Source organism: Hermetia illucens, chromosome 6 (assembly GCF_905115235.1).
Source record: "Hermetia illucens chromosome 6, iHerIll2.2.curated.20191125, whole genome shotgun sequence".
NCBI classification, from domain to species: domain Eukaryota; kingdom Metazoa; phylum Arthropoda; class Insecta; order Diptera; family Stratiomyidae; genus Hermetia; species Hermetia illucens.
The window spans coordinates 43,282,477-43,299,644 of record NC_051854.1 but is presented as its reverse complement, the minus strand read 5'-3'; the positions used below and the strand labels follow the sequence as shown (position 1 = coordinate 43,299,644).

The 17,168-nt window shown below is 45.3% G+C and overlaps 1 protein-coding gene across 1 annotated transcript in view; it reads left to right on the top strand.

Annotated features, from left to right (window-relative positions):
- LOC119660543 (basement membrane-specific heparan sulfate proteoglycan core protein-like) overlaps positions 1-17,168 on the top strand; it is a 447,358-nt gene that overhangs the window by 418,940 nt on the left and 11,250 nt on the right. Inside the window, exon 4 of the mRNA XM_038069178.1 lies at positions 6,559-6,816. Within this exon, the coding sequence (XP_037925106.1) occupies positions 6,559-6,816 (258 nt within the window). The remainder of the gene's footprint in view (positions 1-6,558; positions 6,817-17,168) is intronic.

The following is a 17,168-nucleotide window of genomic DNA, read 5'->3' as shown; positions in this document are numbered from 1 at the left end:
GCAACTTCCACCATGGCGAGTTTTTGGCCTCGGGAGTTAGCAGAGTTGATACCAATCCGGACATTGGTTAGCTCTGGACAATCGCGTTTGATGGTGAGTGAGGTTTGAGTGATACCACTCGGGAGCGGCATTTGCCGCACTCCGTCTGAAGATAATGGAGCTTTGTGAATTCATAGAGGAATGGAAGAACTTCCACCAGGATATTAGCGCTTTGATCAGAGGTATCAGAATGGGGTATGGCAGAGCCCAGGAGAAGAAAGGAGCAATTAAACCAGGTAAGAAAGTCACCCAAGTAACACCGGTGACACCTCCTCTGCAAAGGTTACTTGGCAAAAACGTTGGAAAAAGAAGGGATGAGTAAAATACCTGGACCCCAACAGATCTCCAAAAGGATGAAAAGGCTTTTTCCAAAGTAACGGGAGCAGTCCGGATAGCTGAGTGGTTAGAGCACAAGGCTGTCATACGGAAGGTCGCGGTTCAAATCTCGCTGGTGGCAGAGGGATTTGTATCGTGATTTGACGTCGGATACCAGTCGACTCAGCTGTGAATGAGTACCTGAGTCAAATCAGGGTAATAATCTCGGGCGAGCGCAATGCTGACCACATTGTCTCCTACAGTCTACTGTAGTGTACCGTTACGGTCTTGAATGAAGTGCTCTAACACACTTCAAGGCCCTGATCCAGTATGGATTGTTGTGCCAACGATTATTATTATTATTATTATTAACGTGAGCAGGCAATGAAAACAGCCAAAGTTGTAAAAGAAAAGGTGGTAGCTGTGATGCCTGCAAAGAAGGCAGAGTATGAAATGCAAGACACGGAGACATGGAGCAAGGTTATCTCCAAGAAGAGGAATTAGAGGGGAAAGGTACGGCCGGAAGTGATCGTCATTTCCAAACTTATGCCGACATTCCTAAGCTAGTTAAGTCGGACCCATAGCTTAGGGATCTAGGAAACAGGGTCAGCGGAATTAGGCGGTCGCAGAAGGGAGACCTCATGCTGGAGCTAAAGAAGTCGAATGATAAAATGGCGGAGAAATTCCTCGGTCAGGTTGAAAAATGTCTTGGTAGGAGGCTGAAGTAAGGGCCAGACGTCATGAGGTAACTATCGAGTGCAAGGACATCGCTGAGGTTACCACGAAGGAGAAAGTCCGGGACTACAGGAGTTGGCAGTCAAATCGATGCGGCGGACAAAGTTGTCGACTCCGAGAGCGAGTGGAAATGAGAAGATGCTTCAGGTGCCTCGACTGTGGGCACATAGCCGCAGCGTGCACCAGCGCCCACGATGGATCAAAGCGGTGCAGAAAGTGCGGAAGAGGGGGATATATCGCCAAGAAGTGCAAGACATCGACAACCGACAAATTACTGGCAGTAGCAGATGTCCAGTGTTGAGAACAGCGCTAAATACGAGGCTCAAATAAGATTGATTCAAATCAATCTGAACAACTGTGAGGCGGCGGAAGACCTTCTCCTACAAACCATCCGAGAGAAGGGAATTGACGTTGCCATTATTTGTGAACCATATCGCAACTACGGTGATGGTGTTTGGACTAGGGAGCAGATGGGTAAAGCAGCGATATGGGCGTGCAGCGGGCAGGCCATTCAGCCGTCCGGAAGCTGGTTTCGTGAGAGCAAAGGCAGGATTCATTTTAACAGCTGTTACGCTCCTCATAGTGCAACATGTGCGCAGTACGAGGGGATGCTGCACCATTTGGTGCTGGACGCAAGGAGTCATGCGCCGAAAATCATAGTGTGTGACTACAATGCCTGGGCCTGTGTATGGGGTAGCCAAAGGACAGACGAAAGATGACGTATCCTGCTCGAGGCATTTGCCGATTTGGATGTTGTACTTGTCATTGTTGGGAACTCATTTACGTTTCGAGGGAGAGGCCTGGGGTCTATCGTTGACATCACGTACGTGAGCACCGCATTTGCGACGGGAACCACCTGGTACGTCAGTGAGCTTGTGCCCACAACGATCACCAGATGATCTTTATTAAAGTCGCGTGGGCGAACTGGCGAGTTGAATGCTTGCAGAAAACGAGTAGGAATGCCGGGCTTGATGACGAGGCGCGATCGAGCAGGAAACGATCTCTGAAGCTCTGGCAGCTCATGATCACCTGAATGGCGCAGCGAGCGAAATGGCATCGAGGATCATACGATGGGTGACCATGGCATGCGACGATATTATGCCCCGGAGGCGAGAGTTTACAAGCAAACAGCCAAATTATTGGTTGCATGGGGAAATCGCGGCGCTAGCATCGGCGTGCTATCGAGTAAGAAGGCAGTACGAGTGATCCAGGAGAAGACGAACGGGATTATAGGATGTTGCGTGGCAGAATAAAGAAGGCCATTCGTAGGAGCAAAAGAGATTGCTGTAGAAGACTGTATGTAGATTCCAACATGAACCCCTGGGGCATGACCTACAGGCTGGTTATGAAGAAGTTGCAGGGGCAAAGGTCGCCCCAGGTAACCTGTCCACGACTTCTACGAAAAATCATAACCCCGCCCTTTCCTCACCATAGGGTGACGTGTGAGTCAAAGTGGATGGAATACATCGCGTTACCGAAGCGGAACTTCTGAACGTCCCTAATAAAGCGCTGAAGCTGGGGGTAAGGACCAGACCTGATTGGTTTATAAATACTTTCGAGGCGTGCATGGCGGAAGGCGTATTTCCTCCAGAATGCAAAAGGCAAAAACTGGTGTTGTTGCCCAAACCCGCAAAGACACCGGGGAACCCAGCATCCTATTAACGTATCTGTTTCTTGGACACTATAGGGGAGATGCTCGAGCGTATCATCTACAATAGATTGCTCCCAATCGTGGAAGACGAAAATGGTTTTGCAGATGATCAATATGGGTTCTGCAAAGCTCGCTCTACTATTAGCACGGTGGGATGAGTAGTGAATTTGACTCGGGAAGCGACGCTTTCTGGCAAGTGGTGTGCCGTGGTGATGGTTGATGTAAAAAATGCATTCAATTCCGCCAACTGGGGCTGCATTATGGAGTCATTCGCCAGAATGAATGCATGGCTAAGCTAATTGAGAGTTACCCGTCGGACAGAGCTCCCTGATATGGGACCATCATCACGGCGAGAGTACCACAAGGCTAGGTGTTGGGCTCTCTGCTCGGGAGCGTTATGTATAACGAGGTGCTCTTGCTTCCCGTAGCAGAGAAGACTACATTGGTCGGATTTGCAGATGTCCTGGCCATAGTGATCGTTGCAAAACTACCGGGAGATTTGGATGTTTACACCACCGAGACGGTCATGGCTTGAGGGGCTGAACTGAGCCTGGCAGAGGAAAAAGCGGAGGCAATGCTCATTACCAATCGCCGGAGAAGTAACACGATCACTCTGCAGGTTGAAAGCCATATGATCGTCTTAAAGCCGACTAGCAAATACCTCGGCGTGACTCTCGAGGCTGAGTTTCAAAGGGTATATATCGTGCAACTGCGAAAAAGCTCTAAAGGCCACCACGGTCCTTGCCAGAGTAACGCCGAACGTAAGTGGGCCAAAACAGTGTAGCAGGCTGCTGTTAACTCTCTTCGTGCGGTACAACGTACAGAACTGGAGGAAGATGAATTCTGCCTATCATCTGACTGCGATGAGGGTATGCAGCGCATTTCGAACTAGTTCGAATGATGCGGTGTTCATAATAGCAAGGATGGTCCCTATTGACCTATCAGCGAGAGAGATGCGATGCCTGCACAGACGGAGGCAGGCGCATCTATCAGAAACATAAATAGGTTCATGCGAACGCCAAGAAAGGAAACGTCTAGACTCTGACAACGACAGTGAGACGAGTCGTCGAAGGGAGGGTTGATATACAAGCTCATTCCTGATATTAGGGAATGGCTTGAACGACGACACGGGGAGGTTCACCTCACGCAATTCTTCACTAGACCCGGTGGTTTCTACGCATCGGTGTAGATGATTCCCCGAACTGTTACAGATGTCGCGGAATCCCGGAAGACCCGGAGCATGTGCTGTTTGAGTGTCCGAGATTCTGGGAGCAGAGAAGAACCCTGAACGGCGTCCTGGGAGTTGGCATGAACCCCCAAAACTTAATCGGGAAAATGCTCAGGTCGGAGGCAAACTGGATTTCGGTCAGTCACACAATTGTGCGGATACAGCGCGTGAGAGAATCACGCGTAAGAAGATTGCAAAGAAATGGAGAGACGGAGAATGGAGCTGCTGTCTCCAAGTTTTAACGACGATATTGCTGTGGTTATAGTTGCAAAGCCCACCTATGAGATTGAGGCAGCGGCCAATGAAGGGATCTGGAAGATCAAGAGTTGGCTGGAAACTGGCGGACTAGTGCTGGAACATCACAAAACAGAAGTCGTTTTGACGACAAGTCGAAAGACTCCGGAATACTTCAGACCATAAGAAGCAAGGAGACGCTATGTAGGCTGCAGTATTATCGACTAAAGTAATCAGGAGAGGCATATAGCGCTCGTACAGATTATGTACTCTGAGAGTGATTTGTGGTTTTCGAACGACATCAGACGACGCGGTTTTGGTTATAGCCGGGCTGTTACTGGTAGATATCTTGGCTGAAGAGATATCACGAATCTACATCAAAAGAACAGTAACCCAAGACGCTGTGCAATTGATCAGGAGCGAGGCATCGTCAGTGATCAAATTACAGACCCGATGAGATAGTTCAACGAAAGGTCGATGAACGCATAAACTGATTCCCATTATCCGTATGTGGGTCAATCGTCACCACGGAGCCTGTAGTTACCAGCCAACGCAGTTTCTATGTGGTCCCAGTAGGTACCTTAAATATCTGACGCCTCACCAACATACCCAACCTCCCCAATCGAGGAAGAAAACGTAGAGCATGCAATATTCTATTGCAATTGCTTCGCGGCGTGAAGGACCAGCATCCCAAGCGTGCATCATCTGGTGGACCACATGCTCCAGTCTTAAGATAAATGACAGGAATTAGCGACATTCGTAACTAATTTGAAACAAGTCGGGAAACCGGAAGCTGGACGCTTCAGGTACGAAAGGTTTTGTGTATTTCTTAGTACGTGGCATGTAATATATGCATATATTACGTGAGAATATCCACTTTCGGATGATATTGACATTCACAGTCTTGAATTTGCAAAGAACCGACAACTTTGACGTATTATAACTTTGTTAGTAATAGTGCGATTTCCACCAAACTTGGTAAGTTCATGCTCTATGTCATACTCTATATTTCTGCGAAATTTAGTGGTCCTAGCATGAACTTAAGGGGGGTTTTGAAGCGAATTACTGAAAATTATAGTAATATACTATTATTAACTTTATTTGTGCAGATATCAGTGTGCAAGGTATTTCGGAGCCCAGGCACCATATAGTGGCAGCCTCTTGATTTTTTTCAGATTTTTCGGTTGGGTGATTTCTGAGAATGGCCCCCGTAAAGGAATGGTCACTTTCAACTCCCCGCGCTCCCCACCTTTCCAACAAATGTCAAAACTAAGACCGGCTTCGAAAAGTACTAACCGAGACCTTTAATTTGATACCCCACATGACTATATTTGATGAAAAAAAAATTTACACCCCCCTTTTGCATGTATGGGGACCCCCCCTTAAATTCGTTGTAAAAGGATGTATCATAACTCACTGTATGAGTGAGCGTTCACAGTTCCCACCTTTCCACCAAATTTGGTGTCAATCGCTGCAACCGTCTCCGAGAAAAATGCGTGTGACGGACAGACAGACAGACAGACAGACAGACAGACAGACGGACAGACAGACAGACAGACAGACAGTAACCGACAGTTTTGTGTTTACACAAAACCTTAAAAAGAGCTCCGTATAGCATAAAAAAGGGAAGGCGAGCGACAATCATTCAGGAATGACAGTATAATTGCTAATCGGCATGATGAAGTAATATCTGACGACAGTTCCGCGCGGTGAGCGAAGGTGGAACGAGGGTGTGATTTAGTATGTAGGCGCGGATTTACGTTCACTAATCGTGTACGTTAGCGGTTTCTGCTGATGTCTTTAGAAGATTCCACATCCTGGATTAGCCGAAAAAAACATACACGGCACTAACACCAGACCTAATGCAGGGAACTTTTCTCCCGCAATTACCGCCGCGGTTGAAAATGCGCAATGATTTTTCTCCACTATAAAATTTTGAATAATGAAGTTACTCTTTAATTTTGACAATTTATATAAGGCATGCAGGCATGAGTGATTTGTGACTGAAATTCTTTAGGTACTAAATTCAAAACCATTATATCTATTATTGTAAGTATGTTCCCAAGCGCGCGTCCTTCCTCGTTTCGTAACACATCCAACATCCATCTTCAGCAGTAGATACAAAGCAGATAAAGTTATTTTTGTGCTTCGGCTGTTGTAGTCCTTCCGCATGTTTCCCAACTCCCAGCTATCCATAATAAACGATTGTAGCATTCATAATCGCATCTGTGAGCGACGCTCCTGACACGTGAGAAATGTCTCAACACGAGCACTTTATCATTCATATTTAATTTAGAACAATATCACTCAAATGACCATCTTAACTTCATCAGAAATTTCCACCTTCATTTTGCAGTATCACGTGCAAAGATTCTTGGCAATTCGGAGCTCTTCATAAAGAGTGGCAGCGACATAAATTTAACGTGCCTGGCAATGCAGTCACCTATTCCGCCATCATTTATTTACTGGTATAAAGGGAAGCGCGTCATGAATTACTCACAACGTGGCGGCATCAACGTTATTACGGAGCGCCAAACAAGGACTAGTAAATTGCTTATAGCGAAAGCCAGCCCAGCAGATTCTGGCAACTACACCTGCTCACCCAGCAGCTCAGGTAAGACCATTATGCTATGCTAATCGATTAGTTTCAGAGACAACGAACCCCTAGGGGTCGTTCGTCAGAGTGCCGTTTTGGTTACAGTCACATTAGAAGAGTTTTTGAACTTAGGCTGGTATTGGGTGGGAAAACAGAAATATCTCAAGAGACTATTAAACCTCTCTCGCAAGAATTCCTTTTCTTGTAGGTCCTTTAGAGAAAACATCGTATTTCAAGTCTTGTAAGATACATCTATCTAATAGCAGCCCCATGTGAAGTGGAAAATAAAATTCTCATATGGTCCAGACAAAATGGTAAATTTAGAACGATTTGTACCGTGCAAGGACATCCCAAGTTAAGAGGAGATTTTAAATTTTTATTTGTGAAGAAAATTCTGGGAATGCAGCTCTGGAACACCAATTTGTAATACTCGAACAAAGTGCTTCTATTGTGAGCTGCTTTGAATGAAAATAATATTGAAAACCTGTTACCGAAATAGTCAGAAATCAACGTTGGAATTAGCAATTTATAAATGCATTATCCTCAGAAATTTTGACTGCGTCTCACTTTCTACTTCATACACTGTTTCCACTTCCAGGCTCACGGACTCCATTTGGATTATGAAACCCTGAGAACTTTGAAATTCTCCCTGGAAGGCAGGAGAGTAAGTATGTAGGCCGAAATGAATTGAGTGGCAAATAACGCTTTATTGAGGGCTTATATCCAATCAGATCATTTGAAACGTTATGAATCAATGGCCAATAAACTGCAACCGCGCATGCAATGCAATTTTCCTGCTTTTCACTAAGGGAAATCATGAATAGGCTGTGGGAATTGCTGGGAGGTCCTGAGTCCCCTTATTCCTTTATGCTGGCTTCGTCCTGCTTTGGTGTCGTGTGATGTTCTAACATTTGTTTAGACGCTGTGAGGTATCGATTGAAACTGGCACAGCATCAATGGGGGATTTTCACCTTTACGTCGGTATTTAGGTATGAATTTGTATTTTATGATTGAAGAATGGAAAATGAATCTCGACTTATGGAGTAACTTTTCATTATAGATACCAAATATATGGCTAAACCTGTAGTATTCACAGCCGCATGGCATGCGCGTCATTTTGTTAGGTTTGTCCTGCAAGGACCTGCCGGGAAATCTTACTTCTTAGTTCCTTACAACACCCCCGATTTTCTCCTTCCCATTCCGACATTCAGTTATTTTAATTTAATTCGTTTATAAATTATTTTCCCAATTTTGTTCACAGAACCCTTTAACTTTTTAACTTCTCCCAAAGCCCTAAAATCCATTTGAATATATTCAATTTTAATCTAGCAATTTTCATATATTGCAAAAATGATCATTAACCTTTTCTGTTGTTGTTTTCACATAGACCTGATCATGTTACATATTATTAAATGTTTTTTGGCGTTTCTTTCTGCTTAAGGCGAAATGTTATGCATGTTAACGCAATTGCTGTTATTTGGCGGGATTTTTTTTTATTAAGTAGATAGCGGTTCGATGAAGGACTGCTGAGCAGGTGCTTTTTTACGAGTTGACTAGGTGAGTGTGGAGTTTGGACCACCCACGTTTCCTTATTCGGGAACTTTGTTCAGGTTGGTTGCCGGTCTTTAGTATTTTGACCATCGCTAATCCATAAAGGATGCTGGAACCTACTTTGCACAAGTGTCGCACACTGCCCCAGAATATGTACTGTGCTTTCATCCCTCGCCGGACAGAATCTGCAGACAGCGATATCCCTAGCCTTTCCAGGTGCTAATTTAGCTACTGATTACCAATGAGTATTTCTACTATGATCCTCAAGCTCCTCTTTGTGAGGTTTAAACCTCCGTTTGTGCGCTCGATTTCGTATCGGCCATGAGCACCCTGGACTGTTCCATTCCTGGTAAATTTGCCCAGAAGAGCCGTTTCTCTTCATTTATTAGCATCGTAGCCATGAACTTATTCCCTATTCCGCAGAAGGGCTCTGGTCCATACTGCGGCATCCTTGCTACGCTAGCTCATGCGTTGCCTCAGTGCCTTCTAACCTAATGGGTCCAAGAATTCAGATTATCCAGACCCACATGGTACATTGGTTCCAAATATGTTTTCCTTCTGCCAAAGACTCATTCGATTTATGCAGCAAACCGTTTTGTTGATACTTCCAGATATTCTGAAGGTCGCCCTCTTTGCTTGTCCCTGTGAATTGGGGCTTAAGAATACACTCAAAGTGTTCCCTGATTGTCGTTAGAGCTTTAGTCGTCTCTTAGATAGGGATAGATATTTGTTGGCAACATGCAACTTTCATGACGATGAAAACGGGCTATGATTGGTTTCCGGAATGTGCACACGCTCCTCGACAATGGTAGCGAGGGTACTCGGAATGTTCGTTGAACATTTCAGGTATAAGCAAAGTAAGATGGTGCAGCTTCGGTGAGACTCCTCTTGCCTCTTGCGGCAATATGATCTTGTACTCTGGAAAGCCAAGTAGTAGCAGACGCGAATCTGGTATCGGGTTGCTTCTGGCTTCTATCGCAAGGCGCACTCTCTTGACCTGGGAGCCGGTTGCTGACAAACTTCTAACTGCAAGATTCCAGTCCAGGTTAAGGATTATCGGAATTGTACCATGTTAAGAGCAAACGGGGACTACAGGGAAAAAGGATGCTTTCAACGAGCAATTAAACGCAGTTCAAGGCAGACTTCCTGAAGGTGACATTGTGACCGCTATGGATGATCTGATTGTCAAAGTGGGACCTTGCTCGGACAGTCGATGCAAAAACAGGGTTTTGGCGACCGCAACGCTAATGGTGGGAGGTTCATGGATTTCTGCAACTTCCACGCCTTGCCATTGATGGCATATTGCGCTTTAACTGACCGACACCATATGAGCAATCAGATGGACCACTTCGCGATCAGCAGAAGATTTAGGAATTGTCTGTTGGATGTACGTAACAAGAGAGACGCTGACATCGTCCTCGAAAATGATACTATCTGAAGGTGAGCTGGAACCCCTCTAAGTTCAACAGCGACCGCTTGTATGACGCAGCTGTCGCTCAAGAGTGGGATAGATGTCTTGGTAGTCGAACGGCGGACAGGCTTGGTTCACCCGCCTGTAATTTCCCATGACATAAGATCAGGCTGACTGCGAAATGTTGGAAGCGGATCGATGAACGGAAGGGGTTGAAGGCTCTATTGATTGCTACCATTGATGGTGAGTATGATGCACTCGAACTCCGATATCGAGCAAAATCTCGGAAGTTTAGCATAGTGTACGCCATGACAAGAGAGAATTTGTTATTGTGCTGGTCAGAAAAGCTGAATATACCGTAGGCTGCAATGATTTCAGGAATGTATACCGCTTCTCGAAAGAAATTACATGTTTTCGCAAATCTTTCAATAGCCCAGTGAAGGGCGCCAACGATCGATTTTTCACCCGCGATGATGAACAACTGAAGAGGTGGGAAGAACATCGTAACATGCGGATATGGACTGTTCCTCCTAGCAGAAGAGAAATAATTTAATTTAATAATACACTCAAACGGAGTAAATCCGCTGGGTTTGATGGTCTCCCCACAGAGCTATTTATCGCTGCACCTGCAGTTACTGCTGATCTGATGCTTCCACTCGTACGGAAATCTTTGTTATACGAGACCTTTTCCAGAGGGTCGAGGAAGGGATGATTGACAGCATCCCAAGGAAGGTAACCCACTTGATTGGATTGGATGGATGAATGGCTGGGTGCTCTCTGCCATTGCAAAGATAATAGCTAAAATGATCCTGAAACGCATCAAAGAACATCTCAAAGTTCTGAGTGAGCAGGGTCGTTTCCGGTCGGGATTCTTCTGCATTGACAACATCAACACCCTACGGACCACTTTCAAACAGTGCGCCGAGTTTTGATCTTCGCTGGGCCTGCTCGTCATCGATTTCGAGAAGGCTTTCGATAGCGTGAATAGAGAGTGAATCTGGAGTACTCTGCCCAGGAGGAGCATTACAGAGAAACTGATAGCTATTATCAGAGTGGCATATAATAGCGCAAAATGTCATGTGTGTAGCACGTGGTAAACTCTCTGAGGATTCTGAGATCAAAAGGGGTGTCCGCCTGCGTTGCATCCTATAATCGATATTATTTGTTCTTGCTATCGGTGACGTTCTTCATGCTGGCTGGTCCGGAGGACGTGGAGGAGTTCAATGGATCTTTTTTCAAACACCTCGACTATGCTGATGACATCTGTTTGCTCTCTTACCGAGGCATAGACTTTGACCAAATGGCCCTGGATTGGGAAAAAGAGGCAAGTAAAGTTGGATTGAAGATGAACACAAACATAACCAAGGTTCTCAGTCTGACGGGTCATTGCACTCTCCCTATCTGTATTAATAGACAGAACATCGAACGATCATCAATATCAATGGCGCAACAACCGCTATCCGGTCCAGGCCTGCCTTAATAAGGAATTGCATACACCCCACTTTAGCGCCGAGGTCCACTAATTCGATATCCCTACGCCGTCGCTCTATCTCAGGCAGGGTCTGCCTCGCCTTCTTTTTCTACCATCGATATTGCCCTTATAAACTTTCCGGGTGGGATCATCCTCATCCATAGGGATTAGTTGACCCCCCCACCGTAACCTATTGAGCCGGATTTTATCCACAATGTGACGGCAAAGGTATCCTTCATAGATTTCGTCGTTATCTAGGCTACGGAATCGTCCATCCTCATGTAGGGGGCCAAAAATTCTTCGGAGGATTTTTCCCTCGAAAGCGGTCAAAGGGGCTCAATTTTTTTTGCTAAGAACCCAAGTCTCCGAGGAAAACATAAGGAATGGCAAGACCATTGTCTTGTACAGTAAGAGCTTTGACCCTATGGTGAGACGTTTTCTAGCGAAAGACTGTTTGTGTGCGTGGATTTCATGGTCATAGCTGTTATCGGTTGTGATTTTTTACCCTAGATAGGATCTCAAGGTCCCAAGTTGCAGTCTCCCATCTTCATTGCTGTCGTTTCACCAGTGCAATTCCACGTTGTTCGTTCTTTCGTTTTGGCGCTGACGTTTCCACTACGTTCGTCTTGCCTTCATTGATGTGCAGCCCAAGATCTCGCGCCGCCTACTATCTGGATGAAGGTACACTGTACATCTCGGGTTGTTTTCCCCATGATGTCGATATCGTCAGCATAGGCCAGTAGTAGGGTGGACTTGCAGAGGATGGTGCCTCCCGCATTCGCATCTACATCGTGAATCACTTTCTCCAGGCCAGATTAAAGGGGATGCATGACAGGGCATCCCCTTGTCTTAGACCGCTGTTTAATGGTCTTGACAGTGATCCTGCTGCTTTTATCTGGCCTTGCACATTGGTCAGGGTCAACCTAGTCAGTATTATCAATTTCGTCGAGATACCGAATTCTCTCATGGTCGTGTACAGTTTTACCTTGGCTATACTATCTTAGGCGCCTTTAGAGCCAATGAAAAGATAGTTCAACTGATGTTCGAATTCCAACAGTTTTTCCATCGCTTGCCACAGAAAGAAAATCTGATCTGTTGCTGATTCGCCTGGAGTGAAGCCTCTTTCGTATGGCCCATTGATGTTCTGGGCGTAAGGGGGTTATCCGGCCTAGCAATATAGCGGAGAATATCTTATAGATGGTACTCAACAACGTGATACCCCTATAATTGCCGTACTGCATGATATTCCCCTTTTTATGTATCGGACAGATAATGCCTCGTTGCCGATTATCAGGCACTGTCAGGCTATCCCACACTTTGAGCATCAGTCGATGAACCACTTGGTGTAATTTGTCGCCTCCATATTTAACCAATTCGGCTGTAATTCCATCGGCTCCTGGCGACTTATGATTTATAAGCTGATGAATTGCACGGACTGTTTCTCCTAAACTTGGTGGTGGCAGTATTTGTCCATTGTCTTCAGTTGGCGCGATCTCCAACTCGCCGATGTTCCGGTTGTTCAGTAGCTCATCAAAGTACTCAACCCATTGCTCCAATATGCCCGTTGTGTCGGAAATCAGATTTTCCTCTTTCTCTCGGCAGGATGAGCATCGAGGTGTATAAGGCTTCATCCTGCTGACTTGTTGGTAAAACTTCGGCGCATGGTGCGGTTGCTCCCTGTACTTTTGTAGTTCACAGACTTGTTGGTTCTCCCAGGCTTCCTTTTTCCGTCTGTGAAGTCGCTTCTCCGATCGACGTCTGCAGCTATTCGTTAAGAAAGAGCTCCCAGCGTTCATCACGTGGAGCTCTAGATAGGGTTTTGGTAGTGCTTTTGGTGTTGGTTAAGCAAGCATTTCCCAGGTTTTATGCGGACACGGTAGTTGCAATAGTGCGATGGATTCACCAGCAGCTAAAGAAAGGAGAAGTGCTGCAGAGGCATAGAAGGAAAGCTACGCCAATTAACGCCACGCAAACCGTTAGCAGCTCATTGAGAATAAACAGCTAAGAAGTGAATAGCCCTGAATACCAGAACGGTGGTCCCATGGAGAGAGTGTGGAGAAAATATAGGAAGTTTTAGTCGGTAAGAGTCTGGCATGCGTGTCCTAGATTCTAGATGCGTATCCATGATGGATTTCTCCCAAAACAAAAAAAGCCGGACAGACACACAGTAACCCGATTTTAATAAGGTTTTGCTTTACACTGGACCTTAGAAAGCTATACTGCCTCTTTACACATAGATCTTCTCGCATTTCCTAACCATAATCGATCGTGCAAACTCTATCCGCGACAATATTTTCCTCATTTTATCACCAGAATAATCTAAATCTTCCTGGCGGATAAATGCTTAAAGTCACCCCATAAACCCTCCGCAACAATTTATCTTACTTTCCGGATTTTATCCTCTCTTAGCCTCTTTTTACAACAATTGAGATCGGACTCCCTAAACTAAATCCCCGGTCAGTAGATTGCACGCTCGCCCGTGAATGAAAAGAATCCATTTTCCTTTATTTCGCATTACACTTACATCCCATCTGACCCTCAGTTGATCATGTTGAACAAAGAATCTTGCAGCAATAACCATTTCATACTCCTTTTGTCGGTTACTAGCATACTGCACGCATTCGCAGTCTCAAAAACCTATGCACAAAGAAACTTCTCCATCGCCTATACCAACCCGTTAGACCAAACGCATTTAATTGTATGCTGGCATGGGCATGTACACGGCGTTGCGATGCTAGCTATTAGAGAAAAGAGTTAATGGTAACTTCTATTAGAATTTAGGGTTTCAGAAGGTTTGGAGATAAATGGGGGTGAAAATATTCATTCAAATGCTGCCCAAGAGAAATCGATAAATGCAACATAAACTGTTACTTTAAAGAGTACATTCCCATATTTTTGAAATTTAACGAAAAAGCTTTCTTAAGTTTATCTTGTGGGCATAAATGGTTGACAAGAAGTAAGTCAAATAGGGTCTTGAGCTGGCTTCTCAAACCCTAGATCATTCTGCTATGTTTGGAAAATTGTAAATTATTGTGGAATTTCTCTGTTGGGAATTTGTTATCGCAGAGAATATAACTTCTTCAAAAGTTTGAATGAGCTCTAGAAATCGCCTTAGAAAAAGGAATTCTCTGGAAAATCCCGAGTCTCTTGGTAAGGGGATGATTATTTGAATGTTTGAATGGGTTGCTTTTACGGAAGGTCGCATTGAGTTGAGGATATTTCCTGGTTATTGTTTTACCGACCTTCAAGGGAACCACGAGCAGTTAACACTTCCCGAGTAAGATTTCCGTAGGTTACACTTTTTTTCCAGAATTCGACTCCTTAGATGAACCTCGGAGGTGAATGTACTCCGATATTTTTTGTAAGTTTTCCTACAAAGTTCGGGCTGAATTTTAACATTCATTCACGGATGGAATAATGAAAAGTTACTCAGTAAAGGCCATAGGCTGAAACCATACAAATTCGGTTTCAAAGAGCCATAAATATGGCTGTTGATAGAGGGCAGCCACCCTCAGGAACCAGAGGGTTCCACTTATGAAAGTCATCACGACTACAGAATTTCTAAATTTGATTTTTCTCAGAGGTTTCTCCCTCACATGGCCAACCTCGTGCATACAGGTCTCGCATCTAAAATTCTTACGCAAGATACTTCCTAACCATTTGGCACAATAAATAAATTACTCCTGGTCCTGGAAATAAATGAGCCATACATTTTCCGGGAAAATTCCATGTAATTTCAATTTCACCCACCGTTTTGTGAGTTTTACTCAATAAAACATTTGCTTTAAGCACGTGTCTTTTGCGAAATCGTGTTAATATTAATTTTAAATCTTGGGGATTTATTTAACTGAACAAAGCCCATTTCCCTAAAACCAAAGAGCACATAAAAGTGAGATACGTATCCCCGGACGGAGAGTATAAGGGTAGGTTTCTAAGGATGTGGGGAATGTTTATGTGCATGAGCAATTGCGAAAGTGTGTTTGCGAACCAGCTAACTGAACTTTATGTGATTCCGCGAAACAACATTAAACAGAAAACGAGTGGTCGCGTGCGGAAATGTTTTAGTTATTTGCTTTGCTTGCTTCTGTCGACAGTACAGGAAACACGATATCTGCCATTTGTTGAAGCGAAAACAAATGCTTTGAAGCTTAGAAAATTAGCTGGTTGGGTGGGCTTTGTTGCGGTTTTCCCAAAACAAAAACCCAATTCGCACTAATAGTACGTTGCCTCCAGAGGGATGAACCCCCCGGATTCATTTATTCAGCCATGCGGAGAGAGAGAGAGCCGACCTCCACGCCCAATCCTCTTTGATGTAATTGCTTCGAGTTCGACAAATAAGACACTCATGCACATAATCGTCATCCGCTTGCCCTCATTAGAGTTGGTATAAGCAAGAGTCTCCATTCAGTTATACCTTCAGAAAGAGGTGTTGAAGCGGGTTCCACGTCCACGTCTTCGACTTTGCCTTCATACCCCGTCATAATCACCAAAGGAGAACAATGGTCGATAAATGTTCATGGGTCTTTAGGGATTACAGACCTAATAATCTTCACCGACGGGTCAGTCATGGAACATGGATTAAGCATAGGGGTATTCTCCGGTAAGCCGATTATAGAACTGGACCGACCCCTCGCAAAACACGACTGTATTTCAGGCGGAGATATATGCCATTTCATTGGCAGCAGAAGATCACTTCCAACCAAAAATGGCCGGGTGTCATCATTCGAATCTGTTCCGACAACTGAGCAGCGTTATCAGCATCAAGCAGCAACAACATATCAAGGCCCACACCAACCGCCTTCATGGAGTTGCCACCACCTGCTGCTGTAACTTGGCCGTCTAAACGAAACATTCTTGATGAGAATACCAGGGCACTCCAACATCACTGGAAGAGGCTGTCAGACGGGCTCGCCAAGGGTCTCGATCCACAATGATGAGGCAAGAGCCAGCTTTTGGCATCCGATCATCCACACGCAAGGATTCAGGCAACCGAGTGGAGTAATTTAAACTCTTGCCGACCAGCGAAAATCCTTGTCAAAGAACGCGGGGCTTTTTATTGCCCTCCCGTTCTCCCGGCTTTGGGAGCCTTCAGGTCAGGGAATTCTTTCCACCAACGGGAGGAGAGGGGAGGAAGGGAGTCGTTAGTTCAGAGAACCCCTTATCGCCCGATCGCTCCTCCGGTCGAGTTCAATCTTCTTCGCAATAAGAAGAGCCCGAACATAATGCGCAATACTATTCCAGCTGCCAGCGCTCTTCAGTATCTCTCTGACAATGTTATCTGGAGAGAGCTCCTTTGTGTTTGCATAAAGCTGCTGACGAAAGCCGTCCCACCTCTCTTAAGAAAAAAAAGTGTGCTCAGCGGCGTCCGCCACTCCATTGCAGAACACACAATCAGAAGATCGCGCCTTCCCGATCCTGTGCAGGTAAGACTGAAAACCTCCATGTCCACTTACAAGTTGGGTAAGGAAGTAATCAATCTCACCATGCATTCTGTTCAACTACGGGTCTAATTTTTCGATGAATCGCGCAGTCCACCTGGCCCTTGGCTCATTTTGCCAACAAAGTTGGCGACCACCCCTCTTAAGTTTTTTCCCTTACGGCGGTAAATGGGTTTGCACTATTTGCCAAGGAGAGCAACAGAGATCACTCCCGCGATCACCATCACAGCTGGTTTGGAGACGGTGCGATAAGCAAACGCCACTTGCAAAGCTCCTGCCTCTGCAGCAAGGCGTTTACGATGCAAGGGCATCAGCCTACACTTTCGCACCATAGAGAAGAACCGACTGCATTGTTCCCATAAGGAGACGTCTCCTAGTTCATATAGAGCCCGCGACATTCGTCGTTAACCGACTCAAGGCCGCGACTCCAGCTGCAGCCTTGTCCGCTGCTGCTTTGATTTGCTCGAAGAAGCTCATCTTTGAGTCGAGCGTTAAACCA